Below are 21,276 nucleotides of genomic sequence, written 5' to 3'. Positions count from 1 at the left end.
AATTACCACTATAACCAGTAGATGGCTCCAGAGGACCGCTCATTCGCTCATTTGCCATTTCCACTCCCATTTATAGTTATTTGCATGTGTTTTGCTTTTGGATTTATTATAAAATGAATATTGGCAAATTTTAGCAATGTTATTGTACTGAAGTATGAAGTATAGCAAGAGTAGGAAAAGTCACAAAATCTTATACTTTCAGCAAAATAGAAAAACAAAACAAAACAAAACAAAACAACAACAAAAACAAGAAAACTAGGTAACAAAAAAGCTAACATATCTAATTTCCATTTAGCTTAAGTACTAAAATTACTAAAACTAAAATGGAAAATTTACAAATAAAAACTAATTTAAAATATTAATAAATACTATAATACAATATAAAATATGATACTATAACACTGGTCTGACATCTAAATACTGGAGAAATTCTGCCGTTCTAAAATTCATTCAACACTCAATTCTGATTTGTGATGTTCTGATTGTCTCTTACCAGCGTGACCTTCTCTATGTCTTTTGAAGGACACCAGTGAAACATGCCTGTAGAATCATATTTCTTTATGTTCTCATCCATTGTTTCCATTTGATCGTGTCCTGGGACCAACAACGGGTCATGCCTGAAATAAACAAACCACAAAAAAACACTGAAAAGTTAAAATACCCACATCTCGAGTTGGGAAAATGCATGCTTCGGTTCCATTTAGAACAAGATCAACGACATGCTGTAGTCTTTATAAATCAGAAATTTTCAGAGAATGAATTGGATTCTGGGAAGCGCGGCTCGTGTTACAGGACATGATGGAGAACGGGGTCGTAGTGAAGCTCTGGGGTCTCAGGGACGTTTGATTCGCCCATTAGAGGGGTGAAGGTTTCAGCATACTGTCAGAGAGCTTTTCCATCCGTCAGCCGCAGCCGGCTGTTGTGACTTTATTTTCAGTCCGTCTCCCTCCATCATTAGGCCATTAGAGGCTGAGCTGAGCTCTAGACGGCTCTCTTCACTTCCTCCAGCTCCCTGTCCATCAAATTTAATGCGCACCGTGACAGCAAAACCGCACGGTCAGCACCGCGTGAGACGCCCGCTGTCAGAGCGAACAGAGACCGCGGGCGGCGGCTCACCTTCACGCCAGCTACACGCTACTGCCACATTACATCACAAACACACGGATTATCTGAACATCTGTCACGAACATGAGTCATGCTTCACCACAAAATAACAAAAAATGAAAATCAAAAATTAAAAAATACTTTAAAATATATATAACGTTATTAATATATAATTAAATTATATATTTTTTTATTATATTTTTTACACTAAATTTATACATATAATAGTTAAATAGCATAATAAATAAACAAAATATTTTATCAATAATTTTGTTACTAAAACAAATATAAAAATAACTATTTATATATGTTTTTAACATGCAATGTATAAATATAATACATTTATAGAGTTATTGTTATATAACAAAAAAGAATATAATGTCACCAATTGTGTTACTAAAACATATATATATACACACACACACACACACACACAATTTATTATAAATTTAAATGATCTACCACTAATTGAAAAACGATCGTTAACCTTGGTAAAAACTTGAACAGTAACAATTTTTAATGTCATTCAGATTTTATTTTCTTATTTAAAAAAGATTCAAAATGAACGTCACAAAGCAGAACAATTGTCACATTCTGTGGTGTTTTAATGTTCAAGGACTTTTAGTTTGTCTTAATTACTGACATTGTTTCTAGCACGCGTATCATCGGTTGTCATGGTTACTTACTGTTTAATTGATTTCACACACCTGTTCGTGTTTATCCACAGTTAGTTGTGTTTTTACCGCCCTCAGTTTCACTCATTGTCTGTTGGATGAGCTTGAGCACATTGATACGTTTATTTCTCATGTTGGATTTTTCTCTTTTTTTCCTTAATAAAGTTACGCTGTTCACCTCGTCTTTTCTTTATGCAAAACATAATTGACATTTTCTGATTTTAGCGCGTAACGTGACCTGGACGTGTTTTCCTGATGAAGAGCTGAGCTGAGTGTTATCAGACGTGACATCAGACTGGACTCCATCAGACCTTCACTGACAGCAGATTCATAAAGACTCAATCTCTCACAGCGAAACAACGTTTAATGTTTCAACAAACAGCCTCGCTCGCTCTATCCCATACTCTCAGGGGCTGGATCTGTCAATGCTGAACACATTTATACGATCCTCGCCAGCAGGAAATCAATATCTGGCTGATCTGCTCAGAGCGGTCAGGAGAGAGTGAGTGTGTCTCAGTCGGGTCCTGTAGCTGACCTGACACAAACACACTCACACACACTCAAATACAGGCTGGAAAACAAAGACCATGAATATACTGTAAATTGCATAAATATCCTGGAGAAATTCTTTAAACATAAAGAGAAATTAAGTGATTATTAGATCACTGAAGAAGAAGAATAATGTCACTAAGTTACTAAACATACACTAGAAAAAAAGGATATATATATATATATATATATATATCTGATAATGTACAGTGATAATATAACTATGACACGGGCCTCAGATTGAGGAGTGGCAGAAATACTAGAGTATTTAGGTTATTTTGCATTGTTTGTTATGAATGTGTTTAATACACACCAGATCCACTGGATGAGCTCAAGCCCTGATGTTCTCCAGGCTATGAAGAGCGTTGTTGCCCTGAGAGAGCTCTCTTCCCTCACATCACCTGACACTAACATGCTTTCTAAAGAGCTCGATTCAATCTGCTCTTCATTACTAATTCACTCGGGCCTGCAGGCTCTAACCGCAGCTGATACGCTACACCACAGTGTTTTCTGCCGCTTGTACAAGCAAAAGAGCCCTAAGGCTACGGCAGAACGGTGCAGACAATGAAACGGCTGGAATAAAAGTACCCTGAAACGGCTCATACGCGACTATCCTGCTGCTTCTGTGTTACATGCCCATACAGAGACAACACAAGCACAGATCTCACATGAGCTGCGAATGAAGAAAGAACAGCAGATCTTCAGCGCTTGAGTCCGGAACGTGAACGTTACAGAACTAATCATTATTTAAAGTAAAGTCTAAAAAAGGAAACTAACAAAAAGTATATATTCTTAAACATATAACAAAATACTATTACACTATATATATATATATATATATATATGGTTCATTAATTGATCTATTTCCCTCTAAATCCCACTTGTTGTTAATTACTGTCCGAATAATATGAATCATTCCTGTCTGCTGTCCTGATAAAGTATTCAGAAGATATTATTCTCATTCCATCATTGCATATTAATGGCTTTTATTAATTCAATAGCAGCTCTTTCATCCGTCAAAATCAATAAATGGATCTTTAATTCCGGCGGACAGGATAAAAGGCAGGTACTCGGAGTTAAAAGCAGGCGGCGTGTCGGACAGCACTAAGTGCGGGCGGGACTGCAGAACTACAGCCTGAGGCAACAGGGACTGATCCCGGCCTCTGATTGGCTGGAGCTGTGCGGGGATAGAGATGCCCTGCGACCTCGAAAACACACTCACGCTAGTGCGCACGCATGATCTCGTGCAGGGTTTAGATTTGAATATTTCAAAGACATTTTCTGAAATATATGTGAGGGGAAAACATCCATCACAATGTTTTATGGTTGTATTTATTGAAGCAGAAACACATTTGAGATCTTACCTGATTTTTGGCGAGCAAGTGGGTGACGTCCTCATGCCTCCATTACGCTGTTTTTTCTTGGGCGACAGAGCCGACTGCTGCTCCTCCTCAACTACTGAAACACCAGAGACAGTGTGAGACGCCACGAAACTCGTTCATTAAAGCGATAGATCACCCTGTCAGCATTTACTCCCTCTCAAGTTGTTCCAAACTTGTATAATTTATAATTGCTGAACACAAAGGAAGATATCAGGAAGAATGTTTTATTTACTACAATAGTATTTTTTTCCTACTAAATAAGGGGCGAGATCTGCTTGGTTAAAAACATTCTTCCAAATATCTTCTTTTGTGTTCAGTAAAACAAACATATTCATACAGGTTTTTAACAACTTGAGGGAGAGTAAATGACAGAATTTTCATTTTTGGGTGAACTATCCCTTTAACCTTTAACAAGCCATCAAAACACACAGTCAAGCAGCTGTGGGAGAAAATAAGGAGGGATGAACCGTATGGAAAGAGGAAGAGTGGGAAGTTTCTTTACCAGCTCTGTACAGCGTTAGTTTCACACGTACCACCATTAAAATGGATTATTTCACTCACTTTTTAAACGCATCCGCGCTTTCAACCAGGGTCTAAGATTAATTACTATATTAATATTAGTTACTTATATGATAATATAACTAAAGTGAACTAACTCATCATTAACCTTATCTGCCAATGGCTGGTGAAAGAAATGCACAGTGCCATAAATATCTGCCAAGAAACTGCCCAATTTTAATTAAATAATGCAAATTAATTATGTAGTAATAGTTAATTATGCCTTAAAAACTTTTACAGCTTTATATTAGTTTAACTTTAACTATAAATTTTTTTTAACAAAATTTAAAAATAAAAAAAATGTTATAATTAATCTTTACATTTTAAATATTCATGAATTTTATTAAAAGTGGCTTGTTTTTTGGTTTTAATTTTGCCCCCAGCTCTTCTAAACATTGTAAACGATAAAACACACTGATTTAGTATTTTTCCAATAATGAACACAGGACCGTTTTAGTATTTCTAAACTCTGTTAGTCCACATGCATTTCCCACAATGCCAGGCCGAGTCTTACAGAGTGTGCGCGGGCCGGTGGTGGAGGTGGAGCCGTGGCTGGAATGATATCTGTATTTAACAGGCAGACTACAGGCCCGATGCAGACGGCTGGCATCAGCGGCCGCTCCTGTGCCCGCGCCGCTCTGATACAGTTCTCTAGAGCTGGCCAGACTGAGTCTGTGCAGGTACGAGGCGGCGGGTGACAGCAGACTCCCTTTACGGTTATTTACTACAGACACTGACACACGGACGCCTGAGACAGCAGGGGGCGCTCTCACTGCGCTCGGAGCTCTGCTTAGGATGGGTTTAGGATTCTGGGGCTGGAATGTCGGATTGAGCTCATCATTTACTGTCGGACAAGAAACATTCATAATCAGGCAGATTTCACTGGATATTTTTTATACTGTTGCTAATGTATGAATGATATCATTTTAGAAATTTTATTTCAATTTTACTTCAAATTTTATTTTAATATTACTTATTCAATTCAGTATTTCTATGGGAAATATATATATATATATATATATATATATTATATATATATATTTTTTTTTAATTCAATGTTATTTTTAATAACACTGCCATCTTGACTAACAACTGTAATATTAAAGACAGCTGCTGACTGTTGTCAAATAGTTTTGAAACCTAATATTTTTATTGCTATTTAATGTGATGCTTGAAAATACCATTTTTTACAATGGAAAAAATAAATCCAGATTTAAATCCAGTGCATGATTTTTAAAATATTGATTAACTGTATTAATTTTTTTTTTTTTTTTTTTTTTTTTAAAGTTTGAATTATTATTGACATCTGTCAGGTAGTAGTGACAATTCCAAACTAAAATTAGCTGACATATTCTGCATTATTCTACATAAAAAAAACTTCACAAACAATGAAAACATATGAAAGCTAAAGCACAAGCAGTTTATAAAGGTCTAACACCACATTATCAGAACTGCAGTGCAGCAGCGCCACCTGGTGCTGAATGAGAGCAGGTGCATTACATTCAGATTCAGAGGAAACACACAGACCCCTGAAAGTATTTGGACACTTACAGCCTGTGTGAACTGACTTTGTACATCCAATAAATATTACCAGTGAGCAAAAGAGTTATACATCACTGCAGCATCTGCTTTTGAATGACACTTGCTTTGATAAATGGAATTACATATTTACTGTATGTGTGATTTAGTTGTTCAAATACTTCTTTGGGGGCTGCTGTATATAAGCCTTCTGCAGCTGGTGTTTCTACACCTTAATTTGCACACATACACCAGAACAAACACACTAAGGTTTGGACATGAACAGAAGAATGAATGAAGAAAGTGAGTAAGACACGACAGCAGGTTAAGAAACATATGAGTAAAAATGAGGGAAAGACTTACTTGATTTGATGTATCCATTATAGTTACTTTTAGCTGAGAAAATGCAAAGACAAAATGAAGTTAAGACACATGGAACAATGAAATGATGAACCAGTGAGCATTTCAGTAATGAAAGCCAAAAATGCAAATAAATCGGCTAGTGTGGGTGTTTTTTTTTTTTCTCTACAGAACTGACCATCTTAAAAAAGCTATAGTCTATAAATTAACATGTTAAATAAAAGTAAAAAAAACCTACACAAACTCTTCAAGGGGTTGTGGGAAATATTAGCCCAAAAATCATGCACATACTTAGACGAAATAGTACACTATCCAACTACCACTGGCATACTATTACTATACTTAAATAAGGTGTTTAGCTGGTCTCCCAGCCTGACCATCTGACCCAAAATGCCTCTAAAACCATCAAACCAGACCAGCTTGGTCAGGCTGGGACACCTTAGGCTGGTGTAAGCTGTTACACATCCATCCTCTCATCCTCATATACAAATGATATACATACTGCGCGTATTTACAGCATATACTGTATAATTCTCCTATATAACCATTTTCCTGTAAGTGTTAGCAATTCCGATCACCATATCACCACATCTAAATTATTAGCATAAAACAGCATAAACTAGTACACATAAAGGACATATTCAGATAATGACCGCTATATTATTCCAAAAGCAAAATAAAACATTAAAATGAAGATTTAATGAATCACAAAACTAAACTACTGAACTGCTTTATTACATTTCACACAAACAGCATGCAGGAGACCAAGTCTACCACACAGATACTGTACATCCATGGGCTTACAGCAGCCTTCACAACATCAGATGCCACTACATGGCACCGCACCAGCCAGATGGCACATACACAGGCAGCGGGCACAGATGACTACACAGGCACTCGGCACAAGTGCCACCTGGGGAGGCGTTCACTTACAGGAGTGTAAAGTGGTCGTGTTATCATACAGAGACACGGGAGAGAAGGGGTAGCCACGGTGCAGAACCTCCATGTTACTAGCCACACTGTCTGACATGCACGAGCAGCCACGTTCTGCCCCACCGCAAGCTACACAACATGCCAGACGCATTCTCTTGTAGGTGGACTTCTTATCTGGGGTCATGGGGTGGATGAGGGGAAAGGAGGAGGAGAAGCATGTTAATGGATGGGAGCATTATTTCACTAACAGAAGCTGGACATCTGGAAACTACAGCGGGTCGAGTACAGAGCCCTGAGGAACACCGTCAGAAAAACATGTTTGTTATCAAGTTATATACAATTCTTTTACAGAGTAAAATCTGTTGTATTTTTCAAAAAAGATGTATCAGCTCAAATGGTTCCAATTCTATTTTAATTATTTTTTATATTCCTGGGAATATTCTATTTTTGAGATGTAGGTGAACCATGGAAATGCATGGAGGTGAATGTGAAGGAGATATCAGGAGCTCACTGTAACGTGTCCTGCCATGGTATATAAAAAAAACAAGATTTTTTTTACCTCATAAATTATATAAAATACAAAAATGTATCTTAAAAAAAAATATGTTCTTAAAAAAACACAACAAAAGAAAAACATATTGGGTTACATCTAAACTCAAAACAGAATAATCCTCAGAAAAGCCCAAGTACTGTTAGGAGCCTGTTAGAACATTGAAAAGTAAAGCTGTCTCCTGCTGATGATGTGGTGGATGACAGTGGGTTGATGGGAGATGTAGTTTTACGTTCACACATGCAGCAGGCTACAGTAGCAATCTGCATTAACAGATGAAGGCAGTCATTACTCACAATACAACACTATCAGAGGGTGAGGGAAATGATCACAGATCCAGGGCAGCGAGAAAAAGGGAAAATGTAAAATGTGTCAATTACTAAAAAAAAAAAAAAAAATGTTTTTGATGTATTTAAAAAAGTATCAGGTGGAGGTAAAAGCCAAAAAGGTCAATAATGTGGCCAGACGGTGCAGTGATTTTGGGAACAAAAAGACGACTCCTTGTAAATATACACACAAATTCTTGAGAAAGAATTCTTCCTCTGTTAGGAATCTAAATCACTGTTTGCCAGCTGTGGGGAAAATTGTGGTCAAGTGCAATGTAAAATCCTTACAACAAATCTAATTTAATGATCCCAAAACAGAGTTTATCTAATTAAATAACTTAATAAATATTGCAATAAAAAAATACTTGTATTTTTTATGTAAAATGAGAAGTAAAATTAAATACACTTTACCCTATATATAGAGTGAATGTAAGGCAATTATTAATAAATCTTCTCATGGTAATGAATAGCCTGTGAAAACTTACTTCGTTTGCATCCACACTTCTTGATCCGTTTTGGGTCTGTTATGTCATCGTGACAAGCTTTACAGTAGAAAAGTGCCCTGATGGAAAAGATGATTTTACTCAAACCATCCACACAATAAAAGAGCTGATATGATATGAATCTATATCTGGATATGTAGAGAACAGCACAACACAAATCTGACGAACTCCTCACCTCTTCACCTCTTTGGCATCACTGGCGATGAAGAAGCCCAGCGTTCCCTCCTGCATCTTCACGTGATTGCCCGGGTTAATCAGAGTGCTGTGAAAAACAAACCACAGAATGTCTTCTGAAAACTGCCCTCCAAATCATACGCGTTCATGACAACATTTCTGCACTCATGATGGGACGGCTCATGCCACAACGTCAATACACATTCAAAAATGAACCATCAAACATTCACATACAGATCAAAACTGAAGAAAATAATGGACCCAAAAGAGACTAAATATAGAGTTTGTACAGTGATGTCAAACACAGAATTCAAAAAATATCTCATTTTAATGTTAATAAGGGCATGCATGATTTTTGTAACGAAATTAAGCAGGGCTGTGCAATTAATTGTAATTGTAAGGCTTCCAACGATTATGAAAACATGATAATCGACGTGAAATGATTATTGTGCCACTGCCGCATTCTGTCCATCGCAGATTCCTTTCCTTCACGGCGCGCTTTCGTTCCTCCCTAAAAGCCCAAACTTAATATCAAAATCAGCCGAATAAGTGAGTGTTGTAAAACGCAGTCTACTGTCACTAAACTGCAGGACGTGTTTGATATTAAACAGTGTTATTAAAAGTGCATAAAGCCACCACTGTTCACCAGACGCTTTCTGTGCGCGAACGCAAATGAGCTTCAGATGTGCACCTAAACGCATACACACAAAACTGTCAAAATGCCTTTTTGGAGAGTATTCATGTAAACATTGGGTTATGTCTTAAGTAAACGTACACAGTTGAGAAAGACAACGCGTGTGTAACAGTACATTAGCTCTTAAAGTGACAGCAGCCTAATAAACCTGCTGCCGTCTGTCATTAATGATAAACAACAACTGACAAAGGAAAATCACACACAGATCTCAACTGAATAATTTAAGTAGCTTTAATAAAGATTAATCTATACTTTAATGTGTACAGTAAGACTATGCAATGTTATTTTACATTTGATTATTGAATTTTTTGCTGTAGGCTATTACTTATTTGAATACCACTGTTAGTACATCTTCCTGAAAAACACTATTTAATTAGTTTTTTTTCTTTCTGTTGTATTTATTCGTGTTGCTGACTGTTTACTTGAGGACCTTTTTCTAGTTGAAAGTTATTGTTACATCTGAACTAAAACAAATAAACGGTTTTAAACGTTTCAGGATGATTCTTGCATGCAAACACAAAGTATTAGTTCATTTGGTTAAAAGGCATGCAAGCATGGAATAGTTCACCCAAAAATGATATGTCATCATTTCCACTTTCATGTCATTCTTATTTTCTTTCATGCAACACAAAAGGAGATGTTTAGCAGAATGCCACAGCAGTACAACAGCTCTGTTTAAGTAACAGTTTACTGATCATTTTCTCTTCTGCTGCCACGCTCAAATCTCAGTGTAACATTTTCCCAGCTGCATCACGATCCGTCACATGACACGCAAAAAACATGTCTTTTGCTATCAGGGACATCACACCTGGACAGTGCTGTGTCTAATGGCACCTTTTAATAAATTTAATTTAAGTGACTGAGAACATCTAAGTCACATGGAATACTTTTAGGATGCTTCGACGTGTTATTTTGTCATTTGTGGAGCGTGACTGTCTGTCCTCTTTCACTTTGACTGCATGGAAAAGAACATTGAGCCTAACATCTCCTTTTAGTTTTTCACAGAAGAAAAAGGTCATACAGTTTTGGTAAATAAATGACGACAGGTTTCATTTTTGCGTGAAATGCCCCTTAAACATTTAGCATGTTTAAATGCATAAGTGTGACACCACAGAAAATAAAAGATTTGTTCACAGTAAAAGCATTAAACACGTTGAGAAGGGCAGTGGCAGATACCGTCACCACTGTGTTTCAGTGCCACATTACAGTTAACACACACAGCTCGACCAAAAGGACAGAAACGTATCCCTTGAAAATCTACACATATATACTGTACTGTCTCGACTGAAAGTTTTAACCCAGCATTTACAAAATACCCTAAAGCATTCAGGAATGTTTCAGGGAAATATGACGAGTACATTTTCAAGAGAATTTGGCATGACGTGACCACACCAAACGAAACCTTAATTTCATACCATTTTCCACCCCTGTGTGAAACAAACACACAAACAGCAGCAAAGTGAGACAAGCCACTAAATGCAGGATAAAGACCAAACCAGAGATGTGTTCTCCTAAACATTTGAGTCAACAATGTGTTAACATGTTAATCTCGCTTTATAGAAATATATATTGCTGTCTAGAACTGCACGATTCTGGATTAACTGAGACTCATGATTTTTTTGCTTGTTTTGTTTTGTTTTAAATAGAGATCATGATTCTGAAGAGACAAACTGAACAAAATAATGTAATTTACCAAAGGTTCTGACAAAATGTTATTTGCTGCAGTCCATTTAAAATGTTTAAAAAGAAATCGGATTGAGTGAACGATTCAATGACTCACTCATAAAGACTTCCCTGGTTTCATCACTGGATGAATCAGCGTCTTTGAACGAGTCTCTTGAATGAATAATTCAATGACAAAAACATTTTTAACAGTCACTTGTCGCCACCTACTGGTGTTTCGACGTAATTGTTCAATTGTCATTTGAATCGGCAAGTTACTTTCTAAGGAGCCCCACACATGACATGCAAGGAAAAAAGTAAATAACATGATTTACTAATTCGTTCCCTTTATTTACTAAATATATATTTACTAAATATTTACTATTCCGATCCCTCGATTTCCTAAATCGTGTGGACGTTTTACCATTTCGATCCCTCAATTTGCTAAATCGCGCGGACGTTTTACTATTTCGATCCCTTGATTTGCTAAATCGTGTGGACGTTTTACCATTTCGATCCCTCGATTTGCTAAATCGCGCGAACGTTTTACTATTTCGATACCTCAATTTGCTAAATCGTGTGGACGTTTTACCATTTCGATCCCTCGATTTGCTAAATCATGTGGACGTTTTACCATTTCGATCCCTCGATTTGCTAAATCGTGCGGACTTTTTACTATTCTGATCCCTCGATTTGCTAAATCGTGTGGACGTTTTACTATTCCGATCCCTTGATTTGCTAAATCGTGCGGACTTTTTACTATTCCGATCCCTCGATTTGCTAAATCGTGTGGACGTTTTACTATTTCGATCCCTTGATTTGCTAAATCGTGCGGACTTTTTACTATTCCGATCCCTCGATTTGCTAAATCGTGTGGACGTTTTACCATTTCGATCCCTCGATTTGCTAAATCGTGTGGACGTTTTACCATTTCGATCCCTCAATTTGCTAAATCGCGCAGACGTTTTACTATTTCGATCCCTTGATTTGCTAAATCGTGTGGACGTTTTACCATTTCGATCCCTCGATTTGCTAAATCGCGCGAACGTTTTACTATTTCGATACCTCAATTTGCTAAATCGTGTGGACGTTTTACCATTTCGATCCCTCGATTTGCTAAATCATGTGGACGTTTTACCATTTCGATCCCTCGATTTGCTAAATCGTGCGGACTTTTTACTATTCCGATCCCTCGATTTGCTAAATCGTGTGGACGTTTTACTATTCCGATCCCTTGATTTGCTAAATCGTGCGGACGTTTTACTATTTCGATCCCTTGATTTGCTAAATCGTGCGGACTTTTTACTATTCCGATCCCTCGATTTGCTAAATCGTGTGGACGTTTTTTCCATTTCGATCCCTCGATTTGCTAAATCGTGCGGAAGTTTTACTATTTCGATCCCTTGATTTGCTAAATTGTGCGGACGTTTTACTATTCCGATCCCTCGATTTGCTAAATCGTGCTGACGTTTTACCATTTCGATCTCTCGATTTGCTAAATCGTGTGGACGTTTTACCATTTCGATCCCTCGATTTGCTAAATCGTGCTGACGTTTTACCATTTCGATCCCTCGATTTGTTAAATCGTGTGCACGATTTAGCTTACAATTTTTTTTCCTGCATGTCATGTGCAGGGCTCTGTAACTTTCAAATAGTGATTTGCTTTATTTTGATCGCTACTATAGACATCAGTGTTAATATTCAGACTATAAACTTTTATCCCAGTACTTCTGTCATAATATGAATTAGTGTAAGACAGAAATAACAAAACTGTGTGGTTGAGAAGACTGTTTGTGAAGCTGTTTACTCTCTCTGGATCAGCGGCAGCACCAACGCAGATCTGAATGTTCCAGTGAGATTTTGTCAAAGGTTTAATAGACAAAGGCAAATCGGTGAGATTGCGTGGGTGTTTGAATCGAGATTGTGATCTTTTAACGGTTAATCGTGCAGCTCTACTGTCAGTATACTGGATCTTTTAGGACTATGAAGGTTTTTAATGAAGATCAGACAGACCTGCTCTCTCTCTGGTCTGATTTATACTCAATCGCGATCAGCAGGAGTTTCAGCTTCACATAGCAGAGTCTGCAGAGAAATAAAAGGCAAATTAAAAATAAATTATCTTATATATTGTCTATATATTATCTCTTTACAAGGATCAAACCAGCAACTTTACAGCCAAAATATGTAGAAACATATCCAGCTAAATCAAGTAGGAACTTGCCAAAGGTTTGAACATACTTGACTGAATTTGTTTCTCATGATCATAAACTTAAACCTTCTGCATAAATGCAGTTTTGTAGACAAACATCTGTGACATTTGAATTTCTTTGCAAAAAAAAATTTTGTCAAAGGGTGACAACTTTAAAGAAGCTCAAATATAAATGTTTATATTTCACTAGATCATTCTCATACTTCCATTTGTATATTTTTGATGACTTTACTATTATAATAAGGTGGAAAAGTAATATTCATAACCGCACACATCATACTTACTCACAAACCGTGGGGAAGGATAAACCCACGAAGGCACTGGACAGATACTCCGTGTACATCTCATTGGCTACTCCCTCTAGATAATACTTCTGCCATGTGTCTTCTTCAATCTAAGCAGAAGAAAGTTGTGAGTTCATACTCAGTGTTTAAAAGGTGACATGGTTCGCTCCAGCTGCCCACATGCGGACTGACCTTGATGTAGGATCTCATGGAGAAGAGGTTGGCCAGCATGGTGGAGAGACCTTGCGCCAGGCAGCTCTGGGCGATGAAGCCCAACTTCAGCTCAGCGAGGCAGATGGCGTCATCACCTTCCTTCCAGTTCCAGCTCGGGATGTTGAGAAGATGAGCCTGGAAAAGACGAGGACAGAAAGAACACGCGTTAAAGAGGAGCTACTGTGTGTAATGCTGCTGTTTGAGCATGAAACGCCTCCATTGTAGTTTTCTTCACAATATTCCTCATTTAAATAATTCATTTAAATCGTGCAAAATATGGATTCTGTACTCTTTAGAGAATATCCTGCATCTAGGAATTACAAAGTGACGTCAAGTGTGATGGAGTATTTGTGTAAAAGCAGAAAGAGAAACTCTCACCTTATTGTGGTACTGCAGCATCTGTGTAATAATGCGGATCTTTGGATGGTAGTTTTTAATGGATATCACCCTAGAAAAACACACACACTTCAAATCAAGTCCCTTCTGAAATACATCAAAAGTTGTTGACAAACTTATTATTAAGGAGGTTTAAAGTAAGTCACCTCATAATATTGGACGCATCTTCTGCATCAGGATCTGCACAGTATTTGTTGGCTAAGATCAGACAGGCATCGGCCGACTCAATCTATGAGAAAACAGATTTAAAACAGATCTAATATAAAAAAGTGAATAAACTTAATTAATAAATTGGTCGAAATTGGCAGGATTCCCATATTTTTGCATGGGCTCATTTGTTTGTGATTACTGCATAAATATTCAAATCATTCAGACCAATTAAGTCAAGACTGTGCATCGCAATTTCAGAATAAAAGTTTAAACCCTCGATCTGAGTTTGCATGTTTTGATGTCCACATATTCTTGTTCAAGAAATTACAGTCTGTAGCATTTCTATCATACAGAAGTGGCCAAATATTAAAGATTAAGTAAACATTTGAATCGTTTGACCAACATTAAACAAGGATTTGATCTGCTGTAATGACACCAGGCCGCTGGCGCCCTCTGCAGGCATGTGTTATAATACATAATGTACATAAGATGATTGTTTATATTATGTTATGATTACTTGCTTTTGATATTTTATTTGAACCAAATATTATTGCCTCATTGTTATTATATGAATTTTAAGTCATTTTAAAGGCTTAGGTCTATTTTTATTATCACAAAAAAATATCAGATTACTCGATTAATTGTCAAAATAATTTACTGATTACTCGATTAACAAAATAATCATTAGTGAGAGCCCAAGTTACTTGTAGTTAGTAGAATGTCTAAAGATTACTACTAAATAAAGTGTTACCCAATTGTTTAAAAATTCTTGATATTTCCAGGTTTTCTATGACTATGAAAACCCTGCGTTTGCCAGACTCGTACCTTCACTCGAGCGAGATCATGAGGGTTGAGAACGGATCCTTGGTAAAACTCCACCTGTGTGAAGTGTCTCTTGAATAAGGCTTCCAGCTCAAGATTAGGGGAAATACTGAAAACACACACAACATCACGGTGAGACCAAGACATCGGCCCGCAGCACCGCCAGCAGGTCAACTACTCCATTCAATTACTTACTTATGGAGAAAAACTATTTCTACATTGACATCATCCCTGTCCTTGTGTAGGAAGTCTTTAAGGAAGTTGGAGACGCTCTCCAGTGTGATGTGACCGCAGACGACGATATGCCTGAGAAATGAGTTATCATGAGAAAGAGTTCAAGACGTTACAGGAACTACTAGAAAACAAGCCCAGACCACGAGGAACCACGTCTGTGATATCACGAGTTTAACAACATTCAGCCTTAAATACAGAGAAAATCAGACGCCATCATGTGAAATAAAAAATCACTTCTCAGACTCTTAAAAATAGACTAAAAACCTGAATGTAATCTGAAGTGATGAAGACCAGCATTACTAGTGTATTTTTCCCCTGAGGAGAAAGTCTCTGCATTTTAAATGCTTATATTGAAAATTTAAACCAAATAGCAATAAATAGACAATATAGACTAAAACCTAAAAACTTAATTTCATGGGGAATTTAAAGCCAAAAGCATCCGAACCATTTAACAAGCAAGAATAAGAATCTTTATTGAAAGTCTGAAAAGGATAATCAATCAAAATGATTAATGATAATCAATTCTACATTTAAGCAAGTATATATTTATATATAATCTGTTTTGGATGGCATTAAATTAACCACTGACACACAAACCATTGCACTGTGATTGTACATATACTGTGAAAAATGTGCATAATTGTGACACCTTGTAAAATGGCTTATTAAATTGATTTAATTATTAATTTACTGAAAAAGCTCATTTTAAAGATATTTAATAAATATTTGGGACATGCTGTTGACATTATCCCTTAACTGAGAATATATATATACACTAATGTTCAAAAGTGTGGGGTCAGTGAGACTTTTTAATGTTTATGAAGTCTCTTCTGATCACCAGGACTGTGTTTATTTGATCAAAAATACAGTAAAAATTGTGAAATATTATTCTAATGTAAATCAGCTGTTTTCTATGTGAATATATAGTAAAGTGTAATTTATTCCTGTGATCAAATCTGAATTTTCAGCATCATTACTCCAGTCTTCAGTGTCACATGATCCTTCAGAAATCATTCTAATATGATGATTTGCTGCTCAAGAAACATTTATGATTATTATCGATGTTGAAAACAGTTTTTATTACTTTTTGCAGGATTCTTTGATTAATAGAAAGTTCAAAAGAAATCTTTTGCTTCATTGTTAATGTCTTCACTGTCAGTTTTGATCAATTTCATGTGTCCTTGCTGAATAAAAGTATTACTTTCTTTCCAAAGAACGTTTGAACAGTAGTGTATATAAAGGCAAATGGGTTTGTTTTGAATCTCCAAAGCAAATGTGCAGTTCAGAAGTTCTGGATTCAGGAAGTATAGCCAAACAGACGACACAAAACACTGCCCAAGTGTCACAAGTAGCACAGATTAGCAAGCGATGGGCGACTCACAGAACGCGACAAGCAATGAGATGATTTGTGCCATCTGAGCCCAGACCCTCAGTCACTATGTCATTATACTATTTCCTGTGGAGAAGCAGCTCTGACATCACAGGAAGGACTACAGCCACTTCCTCTGAGGTAAGAGTCGGAGCTCCTCCAAACCCTGCGGAATGAGAACCTTTTCATTAGAGGTTCGTCGGCTTCACTCCTTTGACTTACTTTCTTCCTCGGGTCGAGTTATAACTCCCTCCATATTTCTTCCGATTAAGGATGAGAGCAGCGATTTCAGGCACGTAGCGAGCAAACATTGCCTACATGCATGGGACAGAGAGAGAGACGGGCATGCAGACGGGCAGACTGCACCGAGCCAGCGCAGCCCAGCCCGCGGTACTTACTTTCTCCCATTTACTGCACTATAGGAACCACCATATTTCTTGCGGTTTCCTATTAACTCTATGATTTCAGGAACGTAGCTGGCAAACATGGCCTGGAGGAGGAGACAGGAGACAAAGGACAATAGAAGTCTGCCAATGCTTCTACTTTCAGTAGAAGAGAGTTCTCATATCAGAAATAAGAGCCTTAAAGGGACAGTTCCACCCAAAATGAGAGTTCGGTCATCGTGCACTCGCCCTCGTGTCAGTCCAAACCCATGTGACTTTCTTTATTCTGTGACAAAAGGTGCATTTATCAAGAGAACCCAGAGTCTCATTGGCATATAATGAAAATGAATGGAGCTCAAGCTTCAAAATGACAAAAAAAGCTATAAATATATAAATCACAAAAGAGTTGTGATTTATATATTTTAAGTTGCTAAAAAAAAAAACTGTAAAAAAACTAAACAAATATAAACAATAAAATACAGTTTTCCATTGAAACAGTAATATACTGTAAAAACAATGCATTCTGGGTAATATTATTTGTCGTTTTCAAGAAAGTAACCTATAGGCTACTTTCTCGAAAATGACAAATATTACCCAGAATGCCCTGTTTTTACAGTATATTACTTCTGTATTTTACAATGCATTCTGGGTAATATTATTTGTCATTTTGGAGAAAGTAGCCTATAGGCCTCTTTTCTTAAAATAACAAATATATTCATTGTTTTACAGTATATTACTGTTTCAATGGAAAACTGTATTTTATTGTGTAAATTTGTGTTGTTTTTTAGTTATTTTTTTAAATGTAACAGGGAACATTCTGAGAACGTTCTCTCAAAGTTACGTACAAACGTTCTTCCAGTGATGTTACTAGAACATTCGCTCAAAGTTATCTGGTCTTTAATGTTCTCAAAACGTTAGCACAAAAATGTTATTTACACGTTTATGGAGATTTTTTCCCTAAATTGTTGTAGTTGGACACATTTTTTCAAATGTTACAAGAGAACATTCAAAAGTAACATTATAATGTTTGAAGAATGATAAAACAGAATGTTCTCTTAACATTCACATAACCAAGAAAAAACACGTTTAAAACATTTAAAAAACTGGACGTTCAGAATTAGTGTTTTCACAACTTAATTTTTGTTAGCTGGGTGTCTGAAGAACAAGACTTACTTTGGACCCCATTCACTTTCATTGTATGCCAAGATGTTCCTCTGAAACGTGCCTTTTGTGCTCCACAGAAGAAGGAAACATCACGAGGGTGAGTAAACGATGACAGTTATCATTTTTGCATGAACTATCCCTTTAAGAGTTCAATATTGGAGCTGTCACTTTAAAACTCCAGACAGATTGAATAACAGTGAGATGTCAGAATGCTTGAGTACATGCATTGCCGAGAATTTAGAGGTTGGAAGGTTAAAAGTAAAAGCATTCTGTTTGACAAATATCCCTGTTTTAAGAGATATCGGTGTTGAAAAGAAAAAAGCCACAGATGAGATTCGATCTGCCGTTTTAAGAGGGAAAACAGTGATGCAAAGGAGGAAACCTCTAGAGCCATGTTTAGTCCAAACAAACTCTCACGCCGGACGGATATGAACACGACCGTCAGATCAAACTACTGCAGATCGCTAAAATTATTAATATTACATGTTCATTTTAATATATTTACAAAATAGTATCATTTTATTGATATAAATATAATCATTTTACAGTGTTTACAAATGTAAAATTATTTTATAAATGTCTAATATATTTGTTTATTTACAAATTATATGTTATATAAAGTAAATAATATTAATAAATAATAATATAAATATATAATATGCATATTAATAGTATCAAAATAATATTTTAATATGAATATTTTAAGTTATTTTTATGAAAAAAGACTTTCAGTGTACTTCATGTTTTTATGTAGAAAATATAAAATCATTATAGTACATACTACAGTTAATAGAAGAATTACAGTTTTTATGAAAATTATTAATATTAAATTAATGTTAATTTTAATATATTTACATTTTACAAATTTACAAATTATATTTTATATAAAATAAATAATATTCATAAATAATAATATACATATTAATAGTTCAAAATTGTACTATTAATATTTTACTAAGTTATTTATATGAAAAAAGACAGTATGACAATAAGTTTGTCTTAAAACTACATGTTTTTATGTAGAAAATCTGTTTTTTTAAACTTTACGGAAAAAGTATTACTATTAAAATCAATGTTAATTATTAATATTACATTCATATTAATAATTCATTTTTAAGTGTTATTTTAAAATTCACATTCTGTTCATTTATTTATAGGAAATAATCATTATTGGTCTTTAAACTTTCTAATAAGCAGTGAATTGTCTTTCAAAATCAGATGATATTTTGTTTTACAGCGACTTAATCCTTATTAATGATTTTTAAATGATCGCTGCACTAATGTGTCCTTAATGTGTTTTTGAATGTAGAAACCGTGTATGTTGACATCATGACGGTGTGTCGTATCACATCTCCTCATAGAGTTTGTTGGAGTCTGGGTGGGGTAAATTGGGTCGGGTCTTCTAAAACCGCAGTCAATCTACAAACAGAATCACTTTGTACTCCCTAATGATGGTTCCACTTCTAACATCAATCAACAGAGTTAACAATAGCAGTTTAAATACAGATAATAAATGCTTAAGAACCAAAAACACGCAATGCAGTACAAGCAGAAACACATGAAGATCTTTCCATCAGGACGAGCAGAAGCTGGGAACGTTCGGATGGGGATCGGAGCAAAATGAAGGGTTTGTTTTCCAGCTCTGGTTGTCAAGGATACAATGATTAAGGACCTGATAATTGGAGGCAGAAATGCAGGCTGCGGGAGAATAATTATGGGATTTCTTCTATTGATTTAGATGGTTTTACCAATCCTCCGAGAATGAAGAAGACCATGAAAAGGCGGCCGAGGGTTGTTTTAGCACAAACATCTCCATAACCCACTGTGGACATGGTGACCATGAGCAGGTACACACACTCCCAGTACGTCAGAGGTTGGGAATTTTGGAAGCTTTCCCAAGGATCCCCTGAGTTTTCCACCTGAAAACATACCGACAGCCGAAACGTGAGGAAATGAGTTTCAGTTCCACCTGAACAGATGTCAACATGAAATCAAAACAACTTTCTCGATACACGTTCCACGTCTAACTGTGAGCGATTCCTCAACGCACATTATTCTAAACAAGAAAAAGGTCGTAATCTTTCATCCGGTCAATACTTGATGACTTACCAAATGTATGAAGCCCGCCGCCGTCAGCCATGTGCTGATGAAGATTGAGCACAAATTCACCAACTTTATGGAGTTGCTACAAAAACAAATTTCACAAACACTCTCATCAGCTCACAAATGATAATCAACAATACTATGGTTGTGTCCTAAATGATGCACGATACACTATGTAGTGAGGTTATTTTGTCATTCATCATCAGAGTTCACGACATTCCACACTTTATTCAGTGCATCATCATTTAAAGTGCAGTACACACTACAGCGTACTACAAACAGCACTGAATAGTGCATGAGTACATGAACTGGTACGCAAATTATACGTCACTTTAAGTTTTAAGCAACAGCCTAGAACAGAAATGACCCTGATAATGAAATATTCTGCTGTGTCCATAAACTGAAGCTCTTTGTAAAATACTGGCCAATTTTAGTGCAAAAATCAATCGGGATGGTTTTGGCTCGGTCTGTTCAGTAGATCTGACCTCTGTGTGAGATTATTCATTCTGATGCACAATAAGCTCTCCTGGACATCTGTGCTAAAGCTTCAGATCTAAGCTGCAGGGAGACCGGGACAAAACAATTAAATAAATAAATAATAATAATAAAAAAAAATATATATATATAATTAATAAAATAAAAAAATATATAATACACTGTAAGAAAAAAAAACAAAAAAAACCCCAAAGAAGATAGTGATAATTTTCTGCCAGGATATTTTCTGTTAAGTTTCCTTTAACTCTAAAACACAATGCAGTGAATGCAGAACGCAAAATATAGGAAAAACACGAATCATAATAATAAAGACTAAACTACAGTTACAGTATTTGTTGTCCATTTCAGTTTAGCATCTGTGAATTTACACTTTCATTCTGTAATGTCACGTTTTGAAAAGAAAACAACATTTTGAGAAGAAAAGCAAATCTGGAACAGAAACTGTGAATATACCCTTTAAAAAATAA

At 36.1% G+C, this 21,276-nt stretch overlaps 1 protein-coding gene across 13 annotated transcripts in view; it reads right to left on the bottom strand.

Moving 5' to 3' along the window:
* LOC127523192 (calcium-activated potassium channel subunit alpha-1) overlaps nucleotides 1-21,276 on the bottom strand; it is a 79,031-nt gene that overhangs the window by 13,090 nt on the left and 44,665 nt on the right. For 3 of the 13 annotated variants that reach the window (XM_051913613.1, XM_051913619.1, XM_051913624.1), the window contains 17 exons: nucleotides 20,321-20,396; nucleotides 19,960-20,130; nucleotides 17,063-17,154; nucleotides 15,257-15,367; nucleotides 15,065-15,170; nucleotides 14,236-14,318; nucleotides 14,072-14,141; nucleotides 13,673-13,828; nucleotides 13,481-13,590; nucleotides 13,001-13,069; nucleotides 10,741-10,752; nucleotides 8,633-8,719; nucleotides 8,440-8,516; nucleotides 7,079-7,252; nucleotides 6,149-6,181; nucleotides 3,692-3,785; nucleotides 494-617 (listed from right to left, as the gene is read on the bottom strand). In XM_051913613.1, coding sequence (XP_051769573.1) covers nucleotides 494-617; nucleotides 3,692-3,785; nucleotides 6,149-6,181; nucleotides 7,079-7,252; nucleotides 8,440-8,516; nucleotides 8,633-8,719; nucleotides 10,741-10,752; nucleotides 13,001-13,069; nucleotides 13,481-13,590; nucleotides 13,673-13,828; nucleotides 14,072-14,141; nucleotides 14,236-14,318; nucleotides 15,065-15,170; nucleotides 15,257-15,367; nucleotides 17,063-17,154; nucleotides 19,960-20,130; nucleotides 20,321-20,396 — 1,645 coding nt within the window. Of the gene's footprint in view, nucleotides 1-493; nucleotides 618-3,691; nucleotides 3,786-6,148; nucleotides 6,182-7,078; nucleotides 7,253-8,439; nucleotides 8,517-8,632; nucleotides 8,720-10,740; nucleotides 10,753-13,000; nucleotides 13,070-13,480; nucleotides 13,591-13,672; nucleotides 13,829-14,071; nucleotides 14,142-14,235; nucleotides 14,319-15,064; nucleotides 15,171-15,256; nucleotides 15,368-16,886; nucleotides 16,979-17,062; nucleotides 17,155-19,959; nucleotides 20,131-20,320; nucleotides 20,397-21,276 lie in introns of all 13 variants that reach the window. The other 10 variants (XM_051913617.1, XM_051913626.1, XM_051913616.1 and 7 more) reach the window with 8 other exon arrangements.

Source organism: Ctenopharyngodon idella, chromosome 12 (genome assembly GCF_019924925.1).
Source record: "Ctenopharyngodon idella isolate HZGC_01 chromosome 12, HZGC01, whole genome shotgun sequence".
Classification (NCBI taxonomy): Eukaryota; Metazoa; Chordata; class Actinopteri; order Cypriniformes; family Xenocyprididae; genus Ctenopharyngodon; species Ctenopharyngodon idella.
Note: the sequence above shows the minus strand (reverse complement) of the source record. Positions and strands in the feature narration are given on the sequence as shown.